Source organism: Oncorhynchus masou, chromosome 11 (assembly GCF_036934945.1).
Source record: "Oncorhynchus masou masou isolate Uvic2021 chromosome 11, UVic_Omas_1.1, whole genome shotgun sequence".
NCBI classification, from domain to species: Eukaryota; Metazoa; Chordata; class Actinopteri; order Salmoniformes; family Salmonidae; genus Oncorhynchus; species Oncorhynchus masou.
The window spans coordinates 33,664,253-33,679,133 of NC_088222.1; the positions used below are offsets into that span (position 1 = coordinate 33,664,253).

Sequence of the window (14,881 nt, forward strand, 5' to 3'; positions counted from 1 at the left end):
CCTTGATTCTGTACAGGGCTTCCTTCTTTTCACTGTCAATTAGGTTAGTATTGTGGAGTAACTTCAATGTTGTTGATCCAATATTGTTATCACACTCTGTAACTGGTTTAAAGTCACAATTGGCCTGTTTCCTTCCTCTCCGGCAACTGAGTTGGGAAGGACGCCTGTATCTTTGTAGTGACTGAGTGTATTGATACACCATTCAAAGTGTAATTAATAACTTCACCATGCTCAAAGGGATATTCAATATCTGCTGTTTTTTGTTTACCCATATATCAACAGGTGCCCTTCTTTGCAAGGCATTGGAAAACCTCCCTGGTCTTTGTGGTTGAATCTGTGTTTGAAATTCACTGCTCGACTGAGGGGATCTTACAGATAATTGTATGTGTAGGGTACAGAGATTAAGTAATGATTCAAAAATTATGTTAAACACTATTATTGCACACAGAGTGAACTCATGCAACTTATGTACATTTTTAACTGGACTTAGTTAGGCTTGCAATAACAAGGGCTTGAATACTTATTGACTCAAGACTTTTCATTTTTTATGAATTTATCAACATTTCAAACAGTTAAGCGGATACGGAGTAAAACACCCTTCATTTAATCTGACAGTCTGTGCATTAATGTCATCGTCATTGTGTAATTTCAAATCCAGTGCTGGAGTACAGAGCCAAAACAAAGCATGTGTCCCTGTCCAAATCCATTTGGAGCTCACTGTATATTTGAGACTTGAGGAGACAAGAATAACACTGCAGGAAATATACATTTCGATTAAGGCATTGATATTTTAAAAGGATATTGTAATCTGATTTCACATTGACTTAACCAGGTATGACCCCATTGGACACATGTCACATAATGCAGTTGGGGGCTAGTGACCTGGCTGTAGCCCTGTTATACACAATGTCTACCCCCCTCAAAGGGAATTGTGGATTTGATTATGGATTGAGTTACTTGGAGTACTCTACAGGCCACTCTATACTCCTGTTGGTGTCAAATGTTATCACAGGGCAGGAAACTCTCCAAACACTGTCATCTTGCCAGTCTGCCAATCCTGCCTTTTTTCCAGGGGAGCCAGACCATCTTTCCATGCAGGTCATTGTCTCACACCCCTCACACTCCCACACCATGTCATGCTGAACTAGAAGATGTATGGAAATCAGTATTAGCGTGAAATAATGTCTCATCAAAAAAATTGGGATTTCGTTTATCTTTCACCTGCTACTTTACCGTCTTCCTTTCTCTCTTTGTTGTATTCACGCTCTCATTCTCTCCATCCTTCTTTCCGCAGTTCAATGTTTAGTTTTGATTTCAATTTGGTTGAGTTGTCAACTAATGTGAATTAAATGTGAAATCAACAGAAAAAATAACATTCTTGGATTAAGGTTAAAACTTGAGTAAAAAACAGACAATTCCCTTACATTGATTACTTTTTGTAAATCCAATAATTTTCCAACTTTGATTAAACGTCATCGTACACATTTTTGCCCAGTGTGCAGTTTTTTGTAGTTATTTCTCTGTCTCGCCCTGTGCTTTTCTTTCTTCTCTTTCCTTGCCTGAGGGTCATTGGTCTCTGTTGAAAGTGCCTGGATACTATCCAGGTCACACTAATGTGACCAGCTGCCAGTCTGCTGCCCGTTTGGAAACATTTTACCCTTGCCATTGCACTCATAAAAGTGTTGCGAAAGTCAGAGAGAGCCTTATCGCTGAAGGACCAGATCCAACTCCAAGCTGACACTGACCCTTGAATAATTAATCAGAAGTGGATGACAGCTGTGTGCAAAGTTTATCCAGTGAATGAGACTTAAACACCTTTATTAAAATAAATTAACTGGTATTACAATACAAATGTACAATCTCAGTGACAAAAATGGTATCAGTTATTTAAACAGATTTTATATTACAATATTAAAATAAATGAATATATGACCCTTCTGTTGAGACAGAGACATTGGGATTTTATATAAATGGAAACTTATGAAATCAGAAATACTATCATTGTGTAAAAACAGTGAGTATAGTCTTTTATATAGGAATCTAGAGGCCTCATAAGTGAGGATACAGTGCATCACCCCATTACATGAAATCTCCATACAAATTCAACCTCTGGCGATCTGTGATAGGACATTCAACCTTAGGGCAATTCCACAGCTGAGACTCACCTTTTCATTGAACGTGTACGTCAAGCATAAACCATTGATTGAAAAGTTTAACAAACCATACACCTATATTTTTTAAACAATTGCCACTGAACATTTTACTAAAACACATTTACTTGAGGAACAGTGCAGATGCAAAGTTTGGTTACAAAATGACAGCAAAATCTCCTTAACTTTTTTATGTCACCACGTTTTCCAAAAACTTCGAATCGGATGTCAGCTGTGATATGACACTTTGAATTTGAAAAAATCGATTTTGGTTATTGAACTACAGTACATGAAGTGGATCAACACCCGGTAACAGAATGATGGTAACAGAATGACATAACGGGTCCCTGATTTGTACTATACAGAAATGCATAATTGTTCATGTCGTTCTCTTCATGGTGATGTATCCTAAATAGGTACACAATGGTAGAAACATGTAATATCCTCCTTTGCATGTTTGGGTATTATCCTACACACTGGCTATTATACTAACGAGCTCCGCTTCCAAACAAGAACAAATAGAGTACAGTACAGTCCAGTAGATTACTGTACTCTACTTTTCTTTACTAAACTATACTCTACTCCACTCTACTTTTCTTTACTTTACTGTGCTCTACTGCAACTGTTTGTGAGAACTATTGCAGTCATTCTCTTACTGATTTTTTTTTGGTCACTCTGTTACACGTTATAATCTCTTAATAATTCATAAACAAAATTGTTGTCAGTGAAAACACTAACTGATTGGTCAGTCCATCTCCCGACTAGCTGAAGAGGTCCATCAGCCACTCCTGGGCTACAATACCTATTTTGCCAGTTGGCCTGGACCCCTTTTACTGCCGGTTCGGAACCCCACTGATCCTGGACTACTGACGTAATCTGCCAGAGGGTGTTCTTCAACTGGCTACAACGTCGCGACATCCTCTGAATGCTAGCCTGCTAGCCACGGCCCGCTAGCTGTCTAGAGCATATTGCACTGTTAGCTGAATAGGTCCATCGACCAATTTCTTGGGCCACTATACCTATTTTGCCAATTAGCCTGGACCTCTTTTACTACACGGAGCCCTGCTTATCCATCACGACTGGACTACCGACGTAAACGCACAAGGAGGCTATAACAGACTTCTTCCATCGAGACATCCTCTAAAGCCCTTCTGCTAGCTTGCAATCCCCGGTCCGCTAGCTGTCTGAATTGCCGTGTCTCTAGCCAGCCTAACTACTCAACGGACCCCTATGATCACTCTGCTACGCATGCCTCTCCCTAATGTCAATATGCCTTGTCCATTGCTGTTCTGGCAATTGATTATTTTCTTATTACACCGTAGAGCCTCTAGCCCTGCTCAATATGCCTTAGCAAACCCTCTAGTTCCACCTCCCACACATGCAGTGACATCACCTGGTTTAAATTATGTTTCCAGAGACAATATCTCTCTCATCATCACTCAATGCCTAGGTTTACCTCAACTGTATTCACATCCTACCATACCCTTGTCTGTACATTATTCCTTGAATCTATTCTATCACGCCCAGAAACCTGCTCCTTTTACTCTCTGGTTGTAACGGTTTTCTTGTGGTGAAGGAGAGGCGGACCAAAACGCAGCGTGGTTATATTGATTCATGTTTAATAAAAAAAATAAACACGAACACTACAAAACAATAAACGTGAGATAGGCTGTTTAGGTTATCTGGTGAAAACACAGAGACAGGAACAATCACCCACAAACACACAGTGAAACCCAGGCTACCTAAGTATGATTCTCAATCGGAGACGACTAATGACACCTGCCTCTGATTGAGAACCATACTAGGTCGAAACATAGAAATACACACATTATAGAAAAACAAACATAGACTGCCCACACCAACTCACGCGCTGACCATACTAAATAATGACAAAACAAAGGAAATAAAGGTCAGGACGTGACACTGTTCCGAACGTAATAGACGACCACTTCTTATAGCCTTTAGCTGTACCTTTATCCTACTCCTCCTCTGTTCCTCTGGTGATGTAGAGGTTAATCCAGGCCCTGCAGTGCCTAACTGCACTCCTACTCCCCAGGTGCTCTCATTTGTTGACTTCTGTAACCGTAAAAACCTTGGTTTAATGCATGTTAATTAACATTAGAAGCCTCCTCCCTAAGTTTGTTTTATTCACTGCTTTATCACACTCTGCCAACCCAGATGTCGTAGCCATGTCTGAATCCTGGCTTAGGAAGACCACCAAAGACCCTGACATTTTTGCATCCTGTAGCACAAACTCAAAAAAGGGACACTGTAAAGTCCATGGAGAATAAGAGCACCTCCTCCCAGCTACCCACTGCACTTAAGCTAGGAAACAATGTCACCACCATTAAATCATTAAATCCACTATAATTGATAATATCAATAAGCATTTTTCTACAGCTGGCCATACTTACAGCTGGCCATACCTACCCTGGTCAACAGCCATGCACCCCCCACAGCAACTCGCCCAAGCCTCCCCCATTTGTCCTTCACCCAAATCCAGATACATGTAGCTGATGTTCTGAAAGAGCTGTAAAATCTGGTCCCTCTCTTTCTAAAAGTATCTGCCAAAATTGTTGCAACCCCTATTACTAGCCTGTTCAACCTCTCTTTCGTATCATCTGAGATTTCCAAAGATTGGAAAGCTGCCGCGGTCATCGCCCTCTTCAAAGGGGGAGACCCTCTAGCCCCAAACTGCTACAGATCTATATCTATCCTACCCTGCTTTTCTAAGGTCTTTGAAAGCAAAGTTAACAAACAGATTACCAACCATTTCGAATCCCACCTTACCTTCTCCGCTATGCAATCTGGTTTCAGAGCTCGTCATGGGTGCACCTCAGCCATGCTCAAGGTCCTAAATTATATCATAACCACCATCGATAAGAGACAATACTGTGCAGTCGTATTCATCGACCTGGCCAAGGCTCTCGACTCTGTCAATCACCACATTCTTATCGGCAAACTCCACAGCCTTGGTTTCTCAAATGACTGCCTCGCCTGCTTCACAAACTACTTTTCTAATAGAGTTCAGTGTGTCAAATCGGAGGGCCTGTTGTCCGGACCTCTAGCAGTCCCTATGGGGGAACTGACTATCTGACCGATCCTCGATTTCGGCGAGTCATTTACATAATAGCCTCCAACACTCTACTCAACAAACTGGATGCAGTCTATCACAATGCCATCCGTTTTGTCACCAAAGCCCCATATACTACCCACCACTGCGACCTGTACATTCTTGTTGGCTGGCCCTCGCTTCATACTCGTCGTCAAACCCACTGCCTCCAGGTCATCTATAAGTCTTTGCGAGGTAAAGCTCAGCTCACTGGTCGCAACACCCACCCGTAGCACGTGCTCCAGCAGGTATATTTCACTGGTCATCCCCAAAGCCAATTCCTCCTTTGGCCCCCTTTCCTTCCAGTTCTCTGCTGACAATGACTGGAACGAACTGCAAAAATCACTTAAGCTGGAGACTCATATCTCCCTCACTAACTTTAAGCACCAGCTGTCAGAGCAGCTCACTGATCACTGCACCTGTACATAGCCCATCTGTAAATAGCCCATCGAACTACCTCATCCCCATACTGTATTTATTTATTTATCTTGCTCCTTTCCACCCCAGTATCTCTACTTGCATATCTGTCACTCCAGTGTTTAATTGCTATATTGTAATTACTTTGCCACCATGGCCTATTTATTGCCTTACCTCCCATATCTTACATCATTTGCACTTACTGTATAGACTTTCTACTGTATTATTGACTGTATGTTTGTTTATTCCATGTGTAACTCTGTGTTGTTGTATGTGTCGAACTGCTTTGCTTTATCTTGACCAGGTCGCAGTTGTAAATGTGAACTTGTTCTCAACTAGCCTACCTGGTTATATAAAGGTGAAAAAAAAAATAATAAAAAATAAGTAGTGACACTTCGCATTCATTTGACATGCTCCTCCTATAAACTGCACATGTTGGTGCTCATGGGTCCTTTTACATGGAAATAACCCTTACACAAGTCTCAAATCTCCCTGACAGGTCACTTCAAATGCTCTTGACAGAAGTGAAGACGTGTGGCTCTCGGATAATTATACTAGTCCCCAGTGTCCCCCTGTTACCATGTCCTGAGGAATGGAATATGCAAGTAGGCTACCATCTGAAAGAATTGGACATATTGAGCACTTAAACAGTGTACATTTTATATTTAAAAAAACACAGATTTTTATTTTATTTTGTAAAATATTTGCAGACATTACATTTTTATTAAGATGGGAAATAAGTAAATAAGTGCGGGATGGGCACATACTCAATACAGTGGTTTGCATGAAGGCAAAGATTTTTCCATATCTTGGCTAAGAATGTCCATATCAATTCATTGGTTTGCTTGTCTTCTTTAGTTTGGTCTGGATCCTTCAGTTGGTTATGGCAGTAAAGGTTTATCTGTTTGAGGAAAGTCAAGTGAGAGGATTTGGTGGTGCAACGCCAAAGGTGGTTTGGAAGCCTCTCTCCCCTCTCCTCTCTTTTCTCTCCCTCTACCCTCTCTCTCTCACTCCTGGTTGTGAGTTCTGCTCAGACGAAGCTAAGGTGTTGGTCCTCTGGCACTCCATACTTGCCCTTGTGCTCCTCAAACAGCTGGCTGAGTTCTTCTGTGTAGAGCTGATGGAGGGCATCCAGCTCTTCCTCTGTGGGCTTTTCATTCTTCTCCACTCTGATTGGCCGTCCCACTGTGGAAAGGTCAAAAGGTATGCATGATGACATCACATTCAAATATAGGTTACTGTAGTAGTGCATAACGCGCAAAAATGTATTTGCTTTTTGGATATGATTTTTATAGAAGGTATTTGTTTAACATAATATGATGGCATTTTCTAGTTGGGACGAATAGGACAAATAGATGTACACAGTGCCAGCCACTGTTGCTGAGAGGTTGCAGCCAACTGATGCAATCAAACTATCTTGCAAGTCAAATTTATCCAATGGGCAAATGTGTCCCTCTCTGCCAGATAGTTTACTACCAAAACCAACAATTGCCTTTGCAACATAGTGCCTTTAAGCTAGAGAAAAGGATAAATAAATTGGGTAGATATAGTGAACAGCTACTGATAACCCCTCTGGCTTCAACTGGCAAGGCCCAACATTTCTAAAACCTTGCTTAGAGTTATCTGGTCTACTTAAGTATGAAATTGGAACATTGTCCTGGGCAGTAATTCAGAGTGACAGTGAAAATCAGACAGTGACTCACCCACAGTGTTGATGGGCTTCCTATAGGGTATGATACCAAAGCTGTACTGGAAGATGCCCCGCGCATGGAAGAGGGGCAGAGAGATACCCATGATGCTCTGCAGCTTGTCCTGAATCCAGCGGAGACAGGTGCCTCGAGGGTTCCCCACCTGGTCAAACAACTCGTTCTCTCCAAAGGAGAAGACTGGCACCAGATGGGCACTATGGAGGGAATGGGTGGAGGAGAGGAGATGAGGAGGGGAGCGGAGAGGGGTGGAAGAGAGGTGAGGTGAGTTGAGACAGGAGTTTGGCCTTCAGTTTTGTTACGGTCATCTCTATGAGTTTACAAGATACAGTATATTTGTAGAACACAGACCCATGCAGTTTCCATTTCACTACTAGGTGTTGAAGTTATTCCTAAACTACTCTACTATTGATGAAATTCACAAGCAGTCATGTAAAACACGTGATTTTGAGCAAGCTTTGTGTATCCCACAAAATAGGTTGTGAGCGACTGTAGCTGGACTTGCTGTTTAACCAGCAAAGTCAAAGGAAAACTGACTTGTGTAACACTGGTGTCACTTGACTCATCCCTCTGCATGTCATACAGTGCTTGCACGCGGCCAATAGAAATTCCCAAAGGGCTTACACAAGTCACTATTTCAGGAAGCTGCCCACAAGTACACACTGTACATATTCATATCAAACTATGATGAAGTGATTGATACAATTGAAGTTCCTTGTGTAACCATGAGAATAGTTACAAGATTTCATCAGAGACAAAGATAATAAAATGTCCTTCTCCCCCTCTGGCACTGGTCTTACCCATGTTCCATTGCCAGTTTGACGAAACCTTTCTTATTGGCCAAGAGAATGGTGAAAGCGCCAGGGCGTGCGTCCAGGGCCTCGGGGGCTCCTCCCACAGCTATAACAACGGCATTCCCACCTCCCTGTCGACGTAACAGATAGCTGGCACTCTCCTTGTCCGAGGGAATCAGACCTGGGAAATACAATAGACACACAGGTCAGTAACAGTGGGGGGGAAAGTTTGGTACTCTGTTCTTCACTGTCGAACGATGATCAAACTCAAAGATGTTCATTTGCATCATGCTGGTTGTTCCCAATCAATCAACTAGTGAATCCGATGTATTTATATTACCATCGTCTTTACAGCAACATACATTGAGCCAACCAAACATTCGGGACACCCTCTGAATGGCACACATACAAAATCCATGTCTCAATTGTCTAAAGGCTTAAAAATCCTTCTTTAACCGGTCTCCTCCCCTTTATCTACACTGATTAAAGTTGATTTAACAAGTGACATCAATAAGGGATCATAGCTTTTCACCTGGATTCACCTGGTCACTCTATGTGATGCAAAGAGTTCTTAATGTTTTGTATACTGTATGTCAAAGTGTTTCACAGTAACCCGGCCTTGACCTAACCCCAACCCCACTAACCTGCCATCATGATGTAGTCTCTGAAGAAGGGGGCTCTGAACCAGAGAGGCAGCATCAGCAGGAAGCTGTCAAGGCCAGGGAACAGCTTCCTGAAACCTGTAGCGTACGTACAGAAGTTAATGAAGGCTCCAGCCACCAGCACCCCATGGGGATGGAAACCAAGGATGTAGTTCTTCCTGGGGTCCAAGTCTGCTGTCTTCACCAGCTGCAACACACAGGGGGTTCACTTGTGAATTCAATAGTCATAATAGTTATGTAGTTATATACTATACAGTAAACAGGGTGCATCACATTCATTTCTAAACCTGAAACTTTGTGAGAGATTTTCTGAAACGTTTCAAAGATATATTGAATGCCATACTCTCTAGGAAACCTATGAATTGACTTCCAGGTATTTGGCCTATATCTTCATGTCATATGTATCTTCATCACGTGTCACCTGTGTGAGTTCTAGTTGTTGTTCGCCTGCCTCCACAGGGGCTGTGAGTAGAGACTATCCTGCCTCTAACCAGTATTAACCAGTGTCGCCTGTCGCTTTGCACGGGCAGATAGGAGATAAACAGGAGGAAGGATCATGCCTGTTGTCTCCCTTGATAGGATGGTCACAGGTTCTGGATGGGGGCAAAGTTTCTTGTTAGCTAGCCATGTGCCGGGAATGTTATGCCCATACACGTCAAACCAAAGCTGCTAAAAACACTTTTTGAATCGACCTCAGTGTTTGAGATTAGCAGTTCAAGGCCAATGAGCTTCAATAATCAAGTCCCCACCTATTAGTTATAGGGCTACGCTAACCTCTCACGAGCAGAACGAGGGTAGTCATAGTAAACACGAAGCAGGCTTTGGGTGGGATGCATTGACTTAATAGATTGAGATGATTCATTCAAGGATGAACCACCAATTGGTAATAACCCGTTTGACCTTCTCTCGTTCCTTCTCTTGTTTGTCTGTAGTCCTCTGTGTAATCATGAGATTTTGCTGTTTCCAAAAACAGATTACAGAATTAGTCAAGCTCTAAGACTAAATATGGCAATAATATTTCTGATTCTGTTGTTTGGGGCCATGCAGTCCTCGGATGTCTGGAGGTATATGGCTGACCCCAATATCTCAGCGTGGGGAATACATGTTTGGGAGTGTACTGAATGTATATTGGGGAATGAAGCTTTATCCGAGTTTGGCTTATTGGCCAACAAAGATGTGATATGAGTGAGAATGGAGCACTAGTCATTGGTTGCCATAGAGAGAGAACACTGGCCAATTATTTTGGTCTGTACTGGAGACAGCCTCTATTTATATTAGCTCCCGTTCCTCCATGTTTACAATCAAATGGGTGTCCACTCCTATGCCCGCTGATTGGTGAACCCATTTTTCACATAATCTCCCACTCATGCTTGATATACAGTAACCTACATTATATTTAACTCTACCATTTGAACTCAGCAGAGGTTTTAGGCATGTTGTTGGATCTTGGCTTGGAGTTGGGTTCAAACATGACAAAAAGTGTATACATTCTCCAAATTCAAAGTGATGAGAGGAGTCTGTGTCTATAAACTATAGTCACTTGTTTTCAGTTTGCATGTCGAGGTGCAGGCGGAGGAAATGACGCTGTCATTAGGGATGGTAGTGGAGAACCAGACCTCAGTGAAACCGATGACACCCTCTGAAGGACACTGCTCTGTTCAGACTAACATTTGCTCTTTATTCCAGGCGTAATAATGCATGAAGTCAGATGCTCAGTTGGCACTTAGGGCATAATACAGGGGAAACTACATTCCAGGTTTGAAGAAGTGATCTTTGTTTGGTACTTGGTATCTGGTTGTGTTTAATGTACTGTATCTTTCCTTGAGAAATGAAGGAAAGTCCATATGAACTAACGATGATGATGCTCGTTGACGGTAAATTCCCGTGTGGAATCGATCTGTGTAAATTCACCATGTGGCATTCAGAACCAATTCATGTTTTGCTTGAGGGAGACATTACTCTCTCTAATACAGTTTCTCAGTGGTGTAGTGGAGGGTATACGCAAGTTTACGTCAGAAACCCACTTATTTTTTTCTGCGTGCATTGCGTACACTCACTTCTTAATCCCCATGATGCATATCAAAGTAGTGTAGTGGAGGCATATGCCATAAATTAATAAGGTTGATGGAACAGATCAGAATGTTTAGCTTAAAATGCTGATAAACTATACATTTCTTTACATTTTAGGCACAGCAATGTGCACACGTCGGTAGGCCTACATGCAAATATTCCAAAAAGCTATTTGCGGGAAAACACCCTTCTAAAATGTGCACCACACATGCAAACGGTTTCATGGACAGAGATGGAAATATCGTTAGAAATATAGAAAGAGGGACGATCTAAAGATGCAAGAACTATCATGGGTTGCTAATATGACTAGGATAATAGGATAATGCCTTTGGCTGCTAGACAACGAAAGAAAGTTGACAGAAAACCAATAGAACGCATCCGAGGAAGTCTTTATAAAGTAATTGCCTCTATAGGCTACTTTGAAGCAAGTTAAGACATGCCTCATAATATAAAGAAAAAAGTCCAGGTTTCAAACAATTAAAAAACAAGAAAAATATAGCAATCCTAGCCGTCTTCTGGTAGATGGAAAGGCTTTCCCAATAACCTTCTCAATAAAATGCTAACTAACTACAAAGTAGCCTATGCCTACCTGTCAGAATGATATCATGATTATTTGCATCAATCCAGTGGCCATTTGACCACCAAAAGTGGTCTCTGGATGTGGTATAAACATTGTTGTTAAGGTTTACATTAGTATGTCCCACGTAGACTATCCTTGGAGATTTAAACACATCTCTGAATAAGATAAACACTACATTTATCTGAGGCTAATTTCTAGGTCATCTGAAAAAAACAATTTTATCTTTGATTACGATGATCAAAAGAAGCTTTAAAAAAAAGAGACACTGTCACTCACTTCAAGCGAAAAAATAGGTCTATATCAAATCAAATTTGTCACATACACGTGTTTAGCAGATGTTATTGCGGGTTGTTGAGAAATGCTTGTGTTTCTCACGCTAACAAAATAACACAAAAACACAAAATACTGCAAAGTTTTCTAAGAGCTAGAAGCATGGGAGAACTGTCGGCTCCATTTGTATTACTGTCAGAACAACAATCACGGTTTTAACAATGGCAAAGAATTTATAATTACTCATGTGACCCGATTGAAAATTTGAAATAGTTTATAGTAGATAACAACGTTCTGCATTGTAACTGGAAGGAGAAATACACTGCTGAGCCATTTTGTTGTTGATGTTCACATGCTTATCAGTGCTTATTAGTACAGAACAAAGTGTAAATTCTGACCAAGGGCAAGAGCGTGGACCCATCTCAGCAGAGACAGTTCTTAGGATAAGACCATTGATGATCAAATAAATTCCAACATATCTCTCAGCAGAACTTGTCTCTCTATGCACAATCCCTATTCCACCACTAGATGGAGACATCAACTAGCAACAGCTGTGGAAGGACCCATCCCTCCCTCGTGTCAAAAAACATGCACTGACGTGAGCCCTGCTCTTTTATTGATAAGCCCCCCAAATAATACAGACACAAACACTTATATGTATTTTTCTGGCATCACTCCTAAGCTGAGACCTGACAAAGAATGAGATCTGACAGCAAATGAGCCAATTACAGTGGGATCAGAATGGGCAGCAGGAGGATGTGGCTATCACTCGGAGGGAGCATACATACCTCCACACAACAAGAGACCTCATTCTATAATTGACATTAACAGTTGCACTGTCTGGCTGGGCCCTGCCTACTCCTGTATAGAGATAAGGGCTGAGGAGCCACTGCCAGATCGCTGGACTCATCCACTCTAGCCTCCAGTGAAAATAACACAGGGGGGATTTGAGATGAGGATGATAGAGTTTACTGGTAGCAAGAGATGTTGGGAGATACTGCCTGACCTCTAACCAATAAATTAAATAAAGGACTTTACATCTCCATAGTATATGCACTCCCACAGAGAATGTATGAGAATTGTCTGTTTTTATATTAAACATGTATTCTCAACTGAACATTAAAAAGATGACAACTCTACACTACAGTTCTGACTAAGTATTGTCATCAGCAGCTCGCAGTAAAATCAGTCAAATATGTAAAGTCAGTAAAGTCATCCCACCTTGACAGGGAAGTAGTCCCTCATGTAATTCCAGACACGTAGGTGGCACAGGAAGTGGAACCTGCGGCCCCCCTTAGACGGCGTTTCCCAGTCGACGAAAAACCAACAGGCATACAGCACGCTGATCAGCCAGAACCGTGTGAACATCAACACAAAGAACATCATAATGCAGCATGGCGCTGGAGTAGGACGACCAATGCAGAGAGACAGACAGACAGAGACACAGACATAAACATTACTCAACTGGGAATATTAGTGTTAAAAATCAATTTCACAGAAATGGAATACATGTATTTAGTTTTCTATGTGATTTGGTCGTTTGTATGAGAAAACAGTGGAAGTCTATAAATTGGGGTGACTTGAGGTTGATAGAGCAGCTTTATGAGGTGAAGGGCACTGCACTATTAGGTTACAACTTAACCTGCTGACGCACTGAGCAGCAGAGGGACATGGAAGAGAGAAAAGGCTAGGGAGGGGTAGAGAGAGAGAGACCTTCTATGCTAACCAAGAATTGTACTACAACTCAAGCCATGAGTTTGACCACGTGACTTGAACAGATTATCCAATAACTAGGACCCAGAGTTTCCTGGTCGTGAAAAACCAACACCGGGCAGTGAGTTCCCTCTTGTCCACTAGGTACCACTGATGTATCCAATCCCTCTATGGGAGAATAAAAAGTGTGGATGGCCTAATGGACAAATCTATTGTGACACACACTGGCATGATATCATGCACGGAAGACCGTGGAGGTGTCTCCACTGTCGAACACATGTTATGTAAGAGTTAGTAAAGCGTAACTTAAGGCAGTGTCTTCTGCAGGCACTTTCTTTGGTCTGTTTCAGGCACAACTCCATGGACTCATGGAAGTCAGCCAGCAGTGAGCCTGCCTGGCGACTCTCATAGAATTTGATTTCAGCTTCTCCACACCGAACAACCCATTAAATAAACAAAACTGTAAACGAGCCTCCCCACTTGTTACACAATGAGGAAGAAAGACTAACACCGTTGCACAGCACGCAAACACACATAGACAGGTCAGGACAAACAGAGCAGAGACACAGACACTCACCCAGGCCCAGAAAGGAAAAGACCCACTGCAGCACTGAGGCCATCTGCAGTCTCCTGGTTAGGGGCAAGTCAGTAGGGGCAAATTGGATCTTCATGGTGAGGAACTGGAGAGAGCCGAGAGCTAGGCAGTGCAGGCAGATGGGAGGGTGAGGTCTGGGACTAGTACACCCAGGAGAGGAGTGAGCAAAGAGAGTCCAAAGTCTGCCTCTCTCACCCTTTCATTAGTCTTCCTATCGTTTTATCTCTGTAATCCTTTTAATAGCTTCAAGAACTTTGATCTTGCTGTTACAAATCAGCTATAAATGCCCTTCACTTTGAACAAAAAACAAAGTAAAGTTATTGTACAGTGAGCTGTCAGCAACAATAGTGTGAAATGAGCCAGTGTACTTATAGATACTGCATACTTTGACAGCCTGTAGCCAATCAATATGTAAATTGGTTTTCCATTAAGTGTTTTTGTCTTCTGGTGATTGAACCTCTTGATATTCTGCTGTTCACCAATCAGTGCTCAGCCCCAATATGTTTTATCCAGGTGCTTATAAAAAGGGATTTGAGCAGTTGATTCACATTTTAGTCCCTTAGCAGACACTCTTATCCAGAACATCTTACAGGAGCAATTAGAGTTAAGTGCCTTGCTCAAGGGCACAGACAGATTTTTCACTTCGTAGGTGTGGGGATTCGAACCAGCGACTTTCTGGTTACTGTCCAACGCGTTTAACCGCTAGGCTAGCAGCCACCCTAAAGAGAGATTAGCCCTGTGCTATCAATCTTTCTTTTCAGTGATTTATATGATTAATTATTGATTGTGACTTTTCCATTTTCACATCATGT

General features: G+C 41.9%; 1 protein-coding gene across 1 annotated transcript; it reads right to left on the bottom strand.

Moving 5' to 3' along the window:
• Window positions 1-6,336: 6,336 nt before the first annotated feature.
• LOC135548570 (2-acylglycerol O-acyltransferase 2-A-like) lies at window positions 6,337-14,230 on the bottom strand. Its single transcript, XM_064978314.1, has 6 exons — window positions 14,052-14,230; window positions 12,983-13,161; window positions 8,824-9,028; window positions 8,186-8,360; window positions 7,383-7,582; window positions 6,337-6,864 (listed from the first exon to the last, which is right to left on the bottom strand). Exons 1-6 carry the CDS (start codon window positions 14,143-14,145, stop codon window positions 6,710-6,712), a joined length of 1,008 nt encoding a protein of 335 aa, XP_064834386.1. The 5' UTR covers window positions 14,146-14,230; the 3' UTR covers window positions 6,337-6,709.
• Between the last annotated feature and the right edge of the window lie 651 nt (window positions 14,231-14,881).

Excerpts from the sequence above, each read along its gene's own strand:
- LOC135548570 (XM_064978314.1), bottom strand. The coding sequence starts at position 14,145 with ATGAAGATCCAATTTGCCCCTACTGACTTGCCCCTAACCAGGAGACTG. Across the intron at positions 8,361-8,823 it reads AGACTACATCATGATGGCAG|GTCTGATTCCCTCGGACAAG; the intron begins GTTAGTGGGGTT and ends TGTATTTCCCAG. Across the intron at positions 7,583-8,185 it reads AAACTGGCAATGGAACATGG|TGCCCATCTGGTGCCAGTCT; the intron begins GTAAGACCAGTG and ends TTCCCTCCATAG.